This window comes from Camelus bactrianus, chromosome 6 (assembly GCF_048773025.1).
Source record: "Camelus bactrianus isolate YW-2024 breed Bactrian camel chromosome 6, ASM4877302v1, whole genome shotgun sequence".
Taxonomy (NCBI): Eukaryota; Metazoa; Chordata; class Mammalia; order Artiodactyla; family Camelidae; genus Camelus; species Camelus bactrianus.
Window position 1 is genome coordinate 78,491,193 of NC_133544.1, and position 15,402 is coordinate 78,506,594.

General features: G+C 42.1%; 1 protein-coding gene across 2 annotated transcripts in view; it reads right to left on the minus strand.

The window, feature by feature from the left end:
- SHC4 (SHC adaptor protein 4) overlaps positions 1 to 15,402 on the minus strand; it is a 109,067-nt gene that overhangs the window by 17,292 nt on the left and 76,373 nt on the right. Inside the window, exons 6-9 of one of the 2 annotated variants that reach the window (XM_010965282.3) lie at positions 15,233 to 15,284; positions 5,557 to 5,680; positions 3,756 to 3,927; positions 1,994 to 2,054 (exon numbers count right to left, since the gene is read on the minus strand). In XM_010965282.3, coding sequence (XP_010963584.1) covers positions 1,994 to 2,054; positions 3,756 to 3,927; positions 5,557 to 5,680; positions 15,233 to 15,284 — 409 coding nt within the window. Of the gene's footprint in view, positions 1 to 1,989; positions 2,055 to 3,755; positions 3,928 to 5,556; positions 5,681 to 15,232; positions 15,285 to 15,402 lie in introns of both variants that reach the window. The other variant, XM_074366086.1, reaches the window with a different exon arrangement.

Sequence of the window (15,402 nt, forward strand, 5' to 3'; positions counted from 1 at the left end):
TAAAAACGTAAAATAAAAATCAAATCAAGGTGAGTGCTCCTGAGAAAAAAGGAAAAGGAAGGAAAGCATAGCCCTCCTTTCTGACGATAGTGTCATGATTTGGCACAGTCAGCATCATCCTAGGAATGCTGAGGATTTTCATGCAGTGAGTTCCCTTCAGGAGCTACGTGACTGCAGACAGGAGGGTGTGCCATGACGACTGTTTCGTGGACTGGAGGGAGATGAGCCGGAAGGAGTCGTATTTGGGCAAGGCTAACGGATTTGGAGTTCCACAGGACTCCGTCCTGGGTCCAAAACTATCTCTCTCTTCCCTGTTCTCTCTCCGTGCAATGACCAGGGAACTGGTCCCGGCACACTCAGGAATTCCAGCTCTCATTTATACTTTCTCCCTCCCCCTTTCCCACCCTCCCTGCCCTCTCTGTGCTGGGAATTCTCCATAATTCCCACTCATCCTTCAGGTCTTGGTTTGGTTGCCACTTCCTTAGGGAGAACCTCTCCAGCCCCCCTAGATTAAGTTGGGTTTCCCTGTTATTTGTTCCCATAACATCTTGGGCTTTGAAATACTCATCACATTCGTAAGCATTGGTTTAAGGTATGTCTTTCTGGCTAAACTGCAAACTACATGAATGCCAATTGTATCTCCAGCCCTAGCACCCAGCCCAGTGCCTGCCCCACAGGAGGTCCTTATAATCACTGAGTGCCTTATTGGATAAGTGAAAATGCAGAATGAGATAAAACAGGAGCTGGAGATATTTCAAAGTGAGCTTCAGCATGGGCAGAAGGTGGATACGATACTACAAAGCGTGTGTGGTACGCTCCTGAAACTATATTCGAGGTTAGGAATTTCCAGGGGAAGGGGAAAAGAGGAAAGAAGGAAGGAACCGCAGCTCCTAGGGAACACAGTTTTTAAAAGACATTTACACTTGACATTAATTCAATTTGTTTTAGTCCTATTACTAAGAACTTGTTTGGGACTTCAAATACCTTTGAAGAATGGCATGGAATTTTAGTTTCTATCAAACAGAACCATGTTTTTAAAGAACTTATAATGCTGTCTTAGCTCACTACTTCTACTATTTTTGCAGGGTAGAGGAAGGTGGTAATCATAGCTGTAACCTCAGGTATCCCCATTGTATAAGAAATAATGAAATTAATGGATCACATTGACATAATCCCATAAGAAATATGAGAATATCCTTGGAAGTGAGAGACTACCTTCTAGGTGGCAAGTTGCTGCTAATTTAATTTAAGTTCCTAAGTGTGGTTATCAACTCCATCCTCCACTGCATTATTTATAAAGTCCAGTTACCTCCCCCTCTAAAGCGGCAAAAACTTTCCTTCCCAAAGAAATAAATACTTTCATTAACTTATAAGCATACAATGACTATCTAGCACTATAATATTTTTAGGAAAACTAATTTCCAATCTGATAGTTTATTCCCTACATTTGTGTTGTGGAAAAGTTGTCCCCAACATCAATTATCACGTGCAGTAATGAGACATGTAATGCCCTGGCAAGTATGGGGTACATGGACCTCTAATTGGGACGCTCACATTTCAGATTTGTTTTTGTTCCCTCTGCCAAGCAGAAATGAAGGTTTTCTCTTAATCCTAAAGGCTCTGACGAGCGTCAGTTTTCATATTAGCCTACTGTCCGATGTTCTTTGAAGTGGCGCTCCCTGGAGGTTTGAGGAGAGCAAACACCTTTCCAGCGAGAGGGCCTTCATGATGTCAGAGCAGTGAAAGAGACCTGAAAGCAGAACCGCAGGGTGGAAGGGCACACAGGGACAGGGAAGAACCACAGCTTCCCGACTGACACACACGGGGCATTCTGGGCTTCTCAGAAGGTGGGAGGCCTGCAGCAGAAGCACGACGTGTTTGGTTATATACCCTTGACTTCCCCACGAAGTACTTAAGAGCAAGGGCCCCACACAACCCCATAACTTAAAAGGAAAAAGGAGAGTGGCAGATGGAGAAGGGCGATTGTACCTACCCGTGGCCCTGCTTTGTTCTAAACAGTTCTCATATACACTGCTGCACTTGGAGTTTCCAGGCTGTACGAACAACAAATTGCAAAACATTAACAAACACAGAATAAGTTCAGAAGCTTTATTATTTTTTTCTTTAAAAAAAAGTCTTCATTTTTTCCCTTTAAAAAAGTATCTTTTTTCCCATGAACTTTAAAAACAAAATAATGTTCCCAGCAGAATTTAGTGGACAACTTCACTTTCTGACACAGGAAGTGCCTGACAGGTGAGAAAAGGAAACTGAGATTTTAGGTGGTGAGTACAGACGCCTTTCCTGGTGCGTTGCTTTGGCATTACAGAGAAAGGTCTGATTGGGGTGGGGGGTCGTAAATGTAAAGTCTGTATCCGAGAGTTACTGCTTCTGCTTGGGAGGTCACGTTGCAGGACTCAATCCAAGTCTCAACCAGAAAGTGTGATTTCCAGGACACTTGTACAAACACTGGCCATTGAGTAAACCACTATTTAACCATGAACAAGCAGATTGGAGCCCTACTCTACTGAGGTGTGTGCCAGGCTCACTTTTCATCCTTGAAAATCTCATGCTGTCAAAGGCGTCAATGATCCCTTATACACATAGCTCTCTTCAGTAACGGTATAGGAGTCACTGATGCCTTTGAGAAGGGCAATGTCTATCCTTCAGAAAGATTGATCTGGCAGTTTCATATATGAGGATTTAAAGGAATGAAATCAGAGACACGAAAGGGGCTTTCAGAATCATCCAGGCAAGTGGGGACCAGAACTGAGGAAGACGCAAGAGGAATGATAAAGGCTGGGTAGATTCAAGATATTTTCATGGTAGGATCCTAAGCCTTGAAGACTGAGTTGATATGAGGCCCAAATTGTGAGAAACAGAAAAGACTGAAGATCAGTGAAAGAGTAGGATTGCTATTAATAAACATGTGTAAATCAGTAAAGGAATCTGGCTTGGAGTCAAGCATAGAATGGTGAGTTTAATCTTGATATGAACTAGCAATGTAATGCTTGCGGCATTATGGCTGGAGAGGGAGGTAATGGCTGAGACTGAGAGGTTGGAGGAGTGTGCACAGAGGTGGCAGGCCTGAGGCGAGACCAGGGCCAAGGCCAGACCCCTCAGAAATGATTCCACGGAGGTGAGGCAGGGGCTCGACTTCACAGGGGAGGGATGCAAGAAAACAAGATATAAAAAGAAAAGATGCAACTTACTTTGAAACACATCAAAAATAAGATGGATTGATGGATGGCAGATAGCTACACAAGATGACAGAGCAAACAGAGTAAAAGTATAACTGTAGAACCTAGGTGGTGAGCATCTGAGTACTCACTATGTATTTCTTTCAACTTTTTTGTGACACAGAGGTTGAAGGACGGACAAGGGCACAGAGTTGGGAGGAGGGGGTGGGCTCAGGAGCTCAGTGGAAAGATTAGCCATGGAGACAGTAACTAAGGAAGAAAGTTAAGGAACACGTGGAAAGACCTGGAGATGGGAAAGGGTGAAGTTGAGGGTAACACGTTGGACAGTCCTAGTCTTCTCAGTGAAGTAAGATGTGAGGTCATCCCCTGAGGCCGAGGCTGGGGGATTAGGAGAACAAATTATTTAATACAGGCTCCGACAATGATTCACTCTCTGGCTCTGTAATGAGGAAGATGATACCTTCTCTAAACCAGCATTTGGAAATCCTCAAATTAAGCTCTCTGGTGATAAGGACAGAAGTGCATGGCTAGCTCCAATAGCAATAAAACATTACTTACCAAATAGCACAACTTTTCACACCGTATGGGACAGTAAGCCATTTGTTCTGTGGCTTGAACTTGGATCCGCACATCTGAAACACCACCAGCAGGTGGCTGCTTCCCTGGGATTTCATTGTAATACTCATGATCCCCTCTCTCCTCGGCATGGCCATCAACATGCACCTCCTCACTGTAAGGGAAAAAAGCATCCCCAAGACACTGTGTGGGAATTCAAATGCTGTAGGGGATGCAGAGGGAGCAAAACCATGTAAATCGTCCTGAAAAACTTCGCATTCGTGTTTTAAGTTTATAGCTGTGCTTAAGTGATGTCAAACATCTGGATGGAAGCAACCATATGGTTGAGTTGTTTAGCTTTCTGTAGACAATTAAAGTGGGGTCAGCCAACAAAAAGTGCCAGAGGTGATGCTTTTGTGTCTTTCCTCAGTGATAAAATATGTGTATGGGTGTGTATATCCATATACATACATAGATATGCATGTGTATTATGTATATGTATGTATGTGCATGTATATATATATAGATATATACACATATGTATCTACATATCTATACAAACTCCCTGAATGTAAGGTGTTTTGTCAATAGGATAAAAATACAAAGCTTTCCTGGGTGTCTCCAGAATGCTTTCACTGTATCATTTCGGAAATGCTTTGCTTAAAGAAAATTTAGATATTGGACAGAGGGCCTGGTCCAGTTTATTAAGCTAAGATGAAAATAACACAAGAGCTATGGCCAGCTATCTTGTCTGCACAAATCTGGAGTATATGAGATTCATAAAGAAATATCAGAACCATATGTGGCAAGTGGGTAGATTTACGTAAACATGCATTGTTTTAAAATTTGAAACAGGGCAAAAAAAAAAAAAAAGGATTTTTTTCTTCCAAATCGGAATTAGTAAAAGTTGCTTATGACAAAGAATAAATCAAGTCCATTTGGACTGAGCTGATTCCACTGACAACCCACACAGTTTTGTTGGGTTCATTACATGTCAACAAAATGACAGCACTCAGACGTAAGTGCTACCCTAGGGAAAATCCAACACCAGGGCCTGCCGCGAGCCCCTCTCCTCCGCTACCCTAGACCACCTCCTAGAGGGAGATCTCCAGACCCAGTGTTGGCCGAGACACAAAATGACAAAGTAGGGGGTTCCAGAAATGCACTTAAAAGTGCCTGAGAGTTTTGCTTCTTGGGTGTGAAATCTACTAGCCGGGGGCCTCACTGCATTCCACTCGTGGTGGATTCTGACAGGCCTGAAAGGGCTCAGCTTTCCTGGTGGACTTTCTGTGCCTCAGACAGAACCGCCAGATCCCCGGGGCACGTCGTGTTCTGCCTCTGGCATAGCTTAGCTGGAGCTGATCTAGTTGCACTGCACACCAGCAAACCAACAGGAATTCTTGCTCCAGCCATTGTGTTCTTATTATTCTGCTCGTCTTCCTTAATTTTTTAAAACGGATAACGCAAGGGATCTGGGGTTGAAACAAATCTGAGAAATGTGTTGATGCTTATTATTTTATGATACTGCCTGATTCACTCATAGTTCTGTATACCATCAGAGAAACAGGGTCAGTCCCTTCCCACTGTTAGTGTTTCCTTTAATTCTGCTACAGAGCAAGGGGGAATATCTGGACAAATATGAATGGAGGGAAAAAACAGAAAATGTCACTATTAGTTTGGACTGAAACTGTACCTGTTTGTAAGAAAAACACTACTGATTTCCTTGCTTAATTCAAAATGCTATGTTAACTTTAAAACCAAACGAAATACAGTAAGTCAAATAATTATAGAACTCCTGGCTGACCTTTCACAAGACGTATTCAAAGAAGGATTTTTCAAATACTGTTTGAACCGGAGTTCGAAGGCCTGCCCTATGGTACTTATGACGTCTTGGGCTGTTCCACTGCGGCACTCCAATATGTGGCAGGCTGCAAGAGGACACACAAAACAATTACCATCGACTGTCAGTAAGAGAAGGTTATATAAAGTCAAAACACCTGCAGAACAGGAACTGGGAACTGAATAAAAGGAAGCAGGTTTACAAGCTCTCTTCAGCTCTGAAATGGCATAAAGAATACTTCGTATTTCACATGCATCAAACAGAAGAAACATTCATATTTTACAACCAAGTATCTCAAAACATTTACAATTTTTTGCCTTAAGGTAGATATCTGGGGCCCACATTTTAATAAAGGCAGACTGAGCTTGACTAATCATGTAACTCTGATTCAGTGCTAGATCTAGAATTCCACACAGAAGATGCTTAGAGCAGCAACCTGGCGGGAAGATGAGGGGTGTTTTGTTTTGTTTTGTTTTGTTTTAATTTACTTACTTTTTATTGAAGTACAGTCAATTACAGTGTCTCAATTTCTGGTGTACAGCACAATGTCCCAAGCATGCATACACATACATATATTCTTTTTCATATTTTTGGGGGGAAGATGAGTAGTCTTGCTTTCATATGGCGTGCCACAGACGACTGAAAAAAAGGTGACTTTCTAAGCTCCCCCCCACAGAATGGGGGATGAGCTACTGGTGGAGATAGGGGCTTTACAACACTCCCTCCGCTAGCCGTCCCTTTGCCCTGTCTTTGAAATCCTACCAAAGAACTATCTCCAATAAGCATCAAAATAAAGATTTCATGAAGATGACATTACCAGAAGATGTTCAAAATTTTTACGAGACGCTTTCTTTGAGAAACAGTTACTGGAAAGGACTAATTTTCCTGAGCAAATTCAAGAAGCAAATTTTGGAGGGGGCTGCTGACAGACTCTCACAAACAAATTAGCAAGTCCGCCGCTGCCGCTACGTAAAAACAGGAGCTTGTGTTTGGGGACCATAAATTAACCTCCCCACCATGAGGAATATCAGCCTTGCCTTGATTAGAGTATGGTGTTGTGCTTAGGGCCTTACCATACAAAGATTTAACTGAATTTGCAGTTTCATAAGGATGGCATAGAAAGGATCGTAAGGATGGCTTAAAGTGAGAGGCAATAAGCCCCATGAGAAAATTTTTAACAACAAATTGGTTTGTCTAGAATTGAGGGGTGAGGAAAAGCTTGATAATGGTTAAGCATATACAAGAATGTTGTAAAAACCTGTCAGCTATTCTCTGAGAACAGGAAAGGCTTAAATGAGAGCACAGGGAATCAGACACCCGGGAAGGTATGAAGCTGTGGGACTAACACGGGAATATATTACTAAAAGGGACACCCGAGGAGAGGAGAGAGCCCCCCGTCTTGATGGAATGATTTAACTGTGTTGACTTGGAAGCATGATTTTAGGCTTTGCATTATCTTGGAAAGGATTTTGTATTTATTTAAAGTAAAAGGCAATCCATTCACATCTAATGGAATTTGCAGAGCCTCTCACAGTAGATGACAGTAGAACATGCAACGGTGTTTCCTAGCTTCATGCGGATAATCATCTCAAGGAATGTCAGATAATTCTCATTTCAGAATTAGCTGAACATTTACTTAAAGGATTTATGTCTCTGAACTTCCAGAAGGGATATTTGTGTATATGGGGTGGGGTGGTATTACTAAATCAAACAACGTTAAGGTGCCAAACCTCCAAAAGTTATTTAACTTTTCTTTTTTAAAAATAATTTTGGGGGGGGTCAATTAGGTTTATGTATTACTTACTTATGTATTTGAAATGGAGGTGGGGGGGATTGAACCTTGTGAATGCTAAGTACACACTCTACCCCTGAGCTATAACCTACCCCCTACCATTGCTTATAAGGTTGTCCCTTTAAAGAAACAACTTGGATCCTGAAACAGACTTAGGAGCTAATTACAGTTTTGAAAACTCAATTAAGAAAATTTGTAACCGAAGGGAAAATGTTTGGGCTGTCTTTTATTTTATCTTATTTTTTTGAATTTTTTTTTTTGAGGGAGGTAATTAGGTTTAATTATTTACTTACTTGATGGAGGTACTGGAAATTGAACCCAGGACCTCATGCACGCTAAGCATGCACTTTACCAATTGAGCTATACCCTCCCCCCAAGATATTTTATTTATTTATTATTATATTATTTATTTTTATTTTGGCAGGGGAGCTAATCAGGTTTATTAATTTTTTGTAGGGGAGGTACTGGGGTTTGAACCCAGGAGTTGAGCTATACCTTCCCACCTGGGCTGTCTTTAGACTGCCATTATATATTGCCCCTTCTTTTTCTCTACACAAGCTTCACATAGTGACCAATGCATAGAAGGTGTTTTTTAAATATGTGTTGAAGGAATAAATACTGATTTCTCTGAATCACACCAAAAACCCTACTGTGAGAAACTGTCTTCACTTTTACTGAAATGAGACCCATAGGGAGCCCCCATCATGGGCAGGTTCTCACAATCAAGGAGCAGTACACATGATTGCTTGGGTCATTCGTGGCAATGGTCTCCTCCTTCCTGGTCAGGCCTCATATCCTTAAATCTTCAAAGTGCCCTTAGAAATGCATCGCCCAGTTGGCTCAAAAGAAGTTGTGTTATATTGTGATAAGAAAAGGTAATTCACTTGATATCTTTTCTTTCATCTCATAAATTCCTGGTCCAATTAAAAATCAAGACTGGAAATCGCATCAAAATGGAAATAATTTTTGAAATTTTGTTTCTCTTAGGATCAAGAAGATGTCTGGAGATAAAGATGGAAAACATAATGAGAGAGGCAGGAAATTCAAGCATAAATAAATAGATAAGTAAAAAAAAATAGATAGGTAGATAAAGAAAGAAAAACTGAAATGTCCCTCCCATGAGAAGGATGAGAGAACAAGGATGTTTGAAAGAACTCTATGCAGAGATTCAGATCCAAGTTCAAGTTCCAATTATGCCATGATCTATGTGAATAAGTTATTCTATAGCAAGGTCCTCACCTGCCAAGGCACTGAATGATCTTTGAAGTCCCTTCCTGCTTTATAGAAATCCTAGCCTCCCTCTGTTGCAGTAGTTTAAGGAATAAGGTAAAGCACGCGGGCACACAGGAATGAATGAATCAACCAAAGCCACCAACTGTCCTCTCCCACTTCTCATGTGCTTCTAAAATGTCTTAATTTTTCTCAACTTTTCTGATTCTGACACTTGAGGTCCTGGTCCTGTACCTGGGCTGATGTTACCAACATAATTTTCCACTTTGCCTTAGGTAACCTTGTTACTTGTCTAAGCTTAAACAGAAAGAAAAAGAGAAAATAGTGGTGCCTGTCTCCACCAAAGAAACAACTGGACAAAAAGCCTGACCTGGGCAGGCGCTCCGCTCCGCGCAGCCTCGCCACCTGCAGGGGACGCACGTGTGGATGGTGCTCTTGCTGCTGTCACGTGTTGGTCTGTGAAAATGCTCTTTGTTCTTTTTTAGACTGCTCATGAGCTAGATGAAGAATGAGCTTTGAATCACATACAAATATGCCCATTTCCCCAGTGCTAGACCCACCTCCAAAAGCTCAGATAAGTACCAGCTTGGCCAAGAACTGCCCAATCTTTAGCTAATGGTAAGGAAGAAAGACAAGTTTATAAAAGTCCCAATGACCAGAAAAGAATTTGACTTTCCAGTGATGTGATAATTTTGCATGGAGGCCTGAGCTTTGATCTCCATGTCTGGAATCAGACACAGACCTAGGTCCTTTTCATCCTGCCTTGTAACTAGACAGACCCACAGTTCTACTCTGGGTATGGGGTGCTTTATGAAGTAAGATTTAGAAGAATCTCAGATTCATATTCTCTGTCTTTTTCATTTGGTTTCCTAATTGGATAGTTATGGGCAAGAGGCTGAGAACAATTCTTAGAGAATAACAGGCCCTTCTTTACTATTTTATATTTATTTTAAATAGGTCCGTTGTTGTTGCTGTTGGCTTGTTTTTGTTTCTGTTTTTTGCTTTTATTAGAAAAGCAGAAATTCAAAAGTGCAGCTTCTCAGGTGAACCACCAGATGGAGCTGTGGGACTAAAAGTCTAGCACCCCTCATGAAGAAACCAGTGGGAAGAAGCTAGCCAGCAGTCCGACACCAGGACGAATGCAAGTATTTTATCACCACAAAGATAAATATACATAATTAGGTTGATTTAAATTGGTTTTACAGGTGGTGTTTGTTTTACTTTCTTCGGTGACTCAGGACCATGGCCTTCCTATGTCAGGTAGTCCAGGTAAACCAGGGTCAGACAGAATATTTAAACCTTCCTGTACTAGACACATTTGCGTAAGAGGTGAAGAGATTTCCCCATTGACAGCAATTACAGGGGCCGGCTGTATTAGTCACTAAGTAGACTCAACACATTCTTACTAGAACTCACCTTGTCTACAGAAAAGGCCTTTTATGAAATGAGTTCACTAAAGGGTCCTAGCTGAGATGGAAAAGTGTCAGCTTCCCTGACTTGAATGCATTAATGCTAAAAAAGTGAATCAAGCAAACAGTGGGAACATTTAGGATTATCAGCATGAAACCTAGGCTCTCTGCCTCTCAGCCAGGCTCCCCTTGTCCCTGAGGTCTGGCCCCTGCCTTTACCCAGCCTGTCAACTGCTGGGCTCAGTGGCATTTTTCATCATCTTTCCCCTTAATTCCCTTTCAGTCTGAGACACTCCCAGCTGTCTTCTCCCAGAGAAACTTGCTCTTCCTCCGTCTTCACTAATACTTATCTCTTGGTTTTGCCCCACTCCCTGAGAACCTCAGCCCTCTTCTTCCTGGGTTCTTCCTTCAGTGATCTTGCTCACCCTTAGGACTAAGAGCTGCCGTTTCCCCAGTCCTGCACCTGAAGGCCTGGGGTCTCTCCCACCCCTCCACCCACCTCCGGGCTTCTCCTCCACTGAACATTTTCCCCTGCATGAACCCAACTCACTAGGTGATTTTCTAGCATTGTCTCTGGTTTCACTATTTTCTGGTATTTATTCAAGGATTCTGAACATTCTTTTCCTTTCACAAAGGTAATAAATATTCATTATCAGAATTTTAGAAAATAAAAAAAAACTCCAAGAAGAAATACAAATTACATAAGTCTCACTGTCCAGGAGTAACTACACACTACTAATATTTTGGCATGTATCTTTCCAATCTTTTTACCAAAAAATTACCTGGGATCATACTATGCACATTGTTTCATAATCTGCTTTTTGCACTTAATAATATTGTGAATATTTTCCCCATGTCATTATTTATTCTGTAACACTAGCTTTAATTGTTGCATCGAGGGGGAGGGTATATCTCAAGAGTAGAGTGTGTGCTTAGCATGCATGAGGTCTGGGTTCAATCCCCAGCACCTCCATTAAAAAACAAACAAACAAACAAACACAATCACCCCCCCCAAAAAAAAGCTTAAAAAATTAAATTGCATCAGAGTACATTCATTGGATTCATTTAAATAATTTGCTATTTATGAATATTGAATTTCTTTTTCCTGTTATATAAATAACATGACAGTGATCTTTATTGCTTTAATCTTCGTGCATGGCTTACTCCCTTAGAAGTTGCATTGCTGGTTGACAAGTATTTACATTTTTTAAAGTTTTGATGCAAACTGTCAAATTGCTCTCCATTTGGACCTACACCCCTACCAGCAATGTTAAGAGTTACTATTACTCTAAATCACACTTTAACTTTGATCAGTGTTTGAAACTGAAAGACAAAATATGATACCTAATCATAATTTGTGTTTCTTTGATTGCTAGTAAGGTTAAACTTTTTTTTTTTTTAAACATTTCTTGGTGCCTTGTTAAGTGTGTACTCCAGGCCTGGAGTTGGTCCAGGTGCTTACTGGCTGGGTGAGCTTAGTAAAACCATCTTGTCTCAACTCCAGAGTTTCCTCTTATAAAAGAGAAGTAATACCTTACCTCACAGAATTTTTGTGAGGATGAAGTAAGACAGTGAAGACTATGTACGCCTGACACTGCCTGGCATGTGAAGAGCACACAATAAATGATAACGTTTTTGTCTATTTCTCTGTCGGGTTGTTTGTCTTTTTTCCTATTTGCAGAAATCCCTGTTTCCTTAGTGGCACACCACGCCACATCACTCAGGATAATAACAATAACAACAAGAGCAACAACAATAATAATAGCTGTCATTTATTGCATACTTACTATGAACCAGGCATAGAGATATTTGCATTGCATACAATAGCTCATTAAATCCTCAGGATCATCTGCTCTCGATTTCTTTATCAACTCTCGTATCTAAATAGCTCCCAAGTACTGTTAGTTCACAATTTTGTCCAAACTGTCCCTTCTTTCCCCAGTGCAGTTTAGAACATCTCTACCCCTGCTCAGGACCAATGAGATGCCCTCCAAACTGGACTCTGCAATTCCAGACTGCTTTCCTGCCCACCAGTATCACTTACACAGATATAACAGTCAGAAAAATTCTCATTTTATAATTTCAGTAGAATGGCAGAAGCCAGAATAATTTTTAGAAAGCTCAAAATCTTCTATAGCTTCCAGTGACCTTTTGGCTGGCATTCAAAGCCTCTGTCATCCATTTCTGCCCTGTCTGCTCAGCCGTGGTTTCCCTACTTCTACTCTCTGCTTTCTCTGCAACCCCACTCTTGCACACACCATCCAAACCCACAGCCCAAAGCTCCCACTGCACAGCTCTTCTGCCTGGGCCTTTATTCACTTATTCTCCAGCCCCTTGCTAGGGTCCAGGCACGGTTCTCTGTGCTCCCTGCCTTCTCCTGCACATCCTCACATCCTACAGGGTTATGTTTCTCTTGCCTATGCAAGCCAGGAAATACTTTTCTTCTATAAAAATTAGCTCAGTTCTTTGTATATTAGGATGTAATTAATAAATGTTTCTGGGCTCGAGAGCTGCGTCTGTACCTCTGTGCAGAAATTAAAGTCCAGAGGCTCAGATGAGGGGGGAGGATTTGACACAAGAGGGGTGGGCAAGCAGTGGATATGTTGTGAACATAGTGGCTTCTCATAGAGGTTTCCATAACCAAGGTAAACAAGAGAAGGGGTGAGCGGACAAGAAAGGAGCAGCAAGTGATGAGAAGACACTATATTTTTTGCCCAAGAAAATCACCCTCTGTTTCTAAGTCCTGCTTCCCCAAAGGAGAAAGAAAGATGAGAAGGGAGGAAAGGAAATGATGCTTCCCCTGTATCACCTGTTAGTGCTCCCAACGACGACAGCAAGTAGATGTTACTACTCCCACTGAAAGAAACTGAGATTCGGGATGTGAAACAACTTGGCTGAGGTCCTTGGGGAGATGCTGGGAGAATTATGATACCCACCCTGTCTGTCTGACTCCAGCATCTTTCTTATTTCCTATACACAGGTTGGGGACTAATGAAAGAAAAAGCTGAAACTTCTATTTGAACTGTTTCTGAGTCCCTTTCTTCTCAACTCTCAAACCCCATCCATGAACTCAGTTAACAGTTCCCATAAATGCCTTTGCAGAGTCCCCATGCCAGGATCCCTGGGGGTCCCCTTCACACAGTTCAGCTCGGATGAAATACTCAGGCATCAGAACAGGAGATTTCAAAGAGAATGAGCGGCATCGTAATTTTCTCTGCCTCTCTTATTTCCCTTAAGCAGGCGGGGAGATTTGCAACCATGTGGATCCCACTCAGCCATGACCCTCAGCGGCCAGCATTCATCTTTGAACTCCTCCCACCGTTTCCTGAAGAGCACTGTCATGCCTGAGATATTCAGTGACTGATGGCAAAGTCACTAAACATTTAGATTTCCTGATCTATTTGTTCTTCCTTTCACCCCGTCCTTTTCAAGTTGAGAGAAAGGGCTTTGCTGTTCAGAGGCCTTCCCCAAATAACACATGCTTCTTCTTTAGGGAAGCGACGGCTTGATTCAAAGAGGTTGCTCTTTTCTGGTATCCTTTGTTGTGTTCCGTTCCTACTCCCCCGTTCTCCCTTCACTAGTTCCTGTCTCTCTTACCCACTCTTTGGCCAGTGTCCATTCTTCCTTACAGACTTTCAAGTGTGTCTATTTTAATAGAGTATTGCACAGTATTCATCACCTGTTCCTTCTTCTCATTGCATCCAGCCATGTACTCTTGGCAAGCATTTACTGAGCATTTACTGAACATCTACTATGTGCCAGGTTCTGTGCCAGCAGCTGGTCCTCATAATTTCATTTCTTACAATCACAAGAGCTTCCAAATGGATCTTCCCACCTTAAATTTCTCCTTGAATCCATCTACAGCATCCTGCCGCCAAATCAACCTTCCTAAATCTCTGCTTGGTAAACAGCCTTCTCCACCTGTCAGCCCACAGGATTAAGTCCTTACTTAGTAGCTCTCCCCTGTCTGCCCTCTGGATGCCTTTCTGACTTTTCCCCCTCCATACACAATCTGCATTCTAGTAAGTGTGCTCTACACATCCGCTCCTCAGTGTGCCGTGTGCCTTTCCACCTCTGGGTCTTAGAGCTCCTTGAATTTCCAAATTCCACTCCATGTGTGCTTAATAAGTGTTTGTAGGGGCAAACCCACACCCCCCTGGGGTGACAGAGGATGCTGCCCGAGCAGGAGGCTCTAGTTAAAGGGGAGAAGCAGCCCAACACTCGTCCCTAAGAGGAGTCTGAATGTCCCGGAGTTCGGGCTGAGAAGCAACACTACAGTCATGTCTGTCCATAGAGGTCCAGTGACCTGAGGAACTTCAGGCCCCTGATCCGAAGCGTGGCTGGGAGAGGAGTTCCCTAGGCAGCCTTGCTAAATCCCGGGATGAGACAACTAAGCAGCTCACCCCTCTACTCGCTCTGCTATTCAACAAAAAAGGTTACTGAGCATCGGCCGTGTGCAACTGTAATGAGTGCTTGGGAAACAACAGGGAATAAGACACACAGGTTATCTTGTCCTCTTGGAGCTTTTCATAGAAAGGACAGACACTAAATGTATCAACAAGTGAGTAAATAAAATAACCAAAATGTGGGGTAAGTGTCAATAGAAGAGAAATAGTGTTATGACCCGGGAGGGTGGGATAGACTACTGGAGACAGGAGGTGCTGTCAGTCAAAGAAGGTCTCTTTGAAGAAGAGACATTTAAACTGAGAGAAAGCCACTCAAAGAGACATGCCAGGCCTTTGAACTGCAAGTGCATGGCTCAACACACACACACACACACACACACACACACACACACACACACACACACACCACACGCACGTGGACATACCTGCCAAGGGCACTGCAGGCCAATGACCTCATTGACTTGGGTCTTAACGTGTGATTCATTTGTGCCCTGGGGAGGTGGCAGCCAGCCCTGTCTATCATAACCAAAACAGTTTCTTTTTCATTTACACAAATTGATAAGAAACCTTTGGGTGTATGGGTCTCTCAAATGACTGGGATTTAAATTCCACCTATGTATTTTTTCTACTTTGCCCTGCTAGCAGGGCTCTTTATTTCAAACTCAAATTTTCATAGTATTTCTAGACCCCAACGTAGCACTCCAGGGATCCCCGTCACTTTCTATACTGAAAATAATTGCTTGTTACTTTTTGAAGTTGCAATATACCAGCTCTTAAGAAAATCTAGAAGTTGCTTTCCATACCTCGTTGGTTAACTGGATCTTTAGCTACGTAGGCAACAAAGTCTGTGGTATCCTATAAAAAAGGAAAAATGATTGCATTTAAAATGAATGGATTGTACTGTTGAAAGATAAGAGTACATTTAGGATATGACACTCAGACTTATACTAATGTTTCTGTTTAAAAAAAAAAG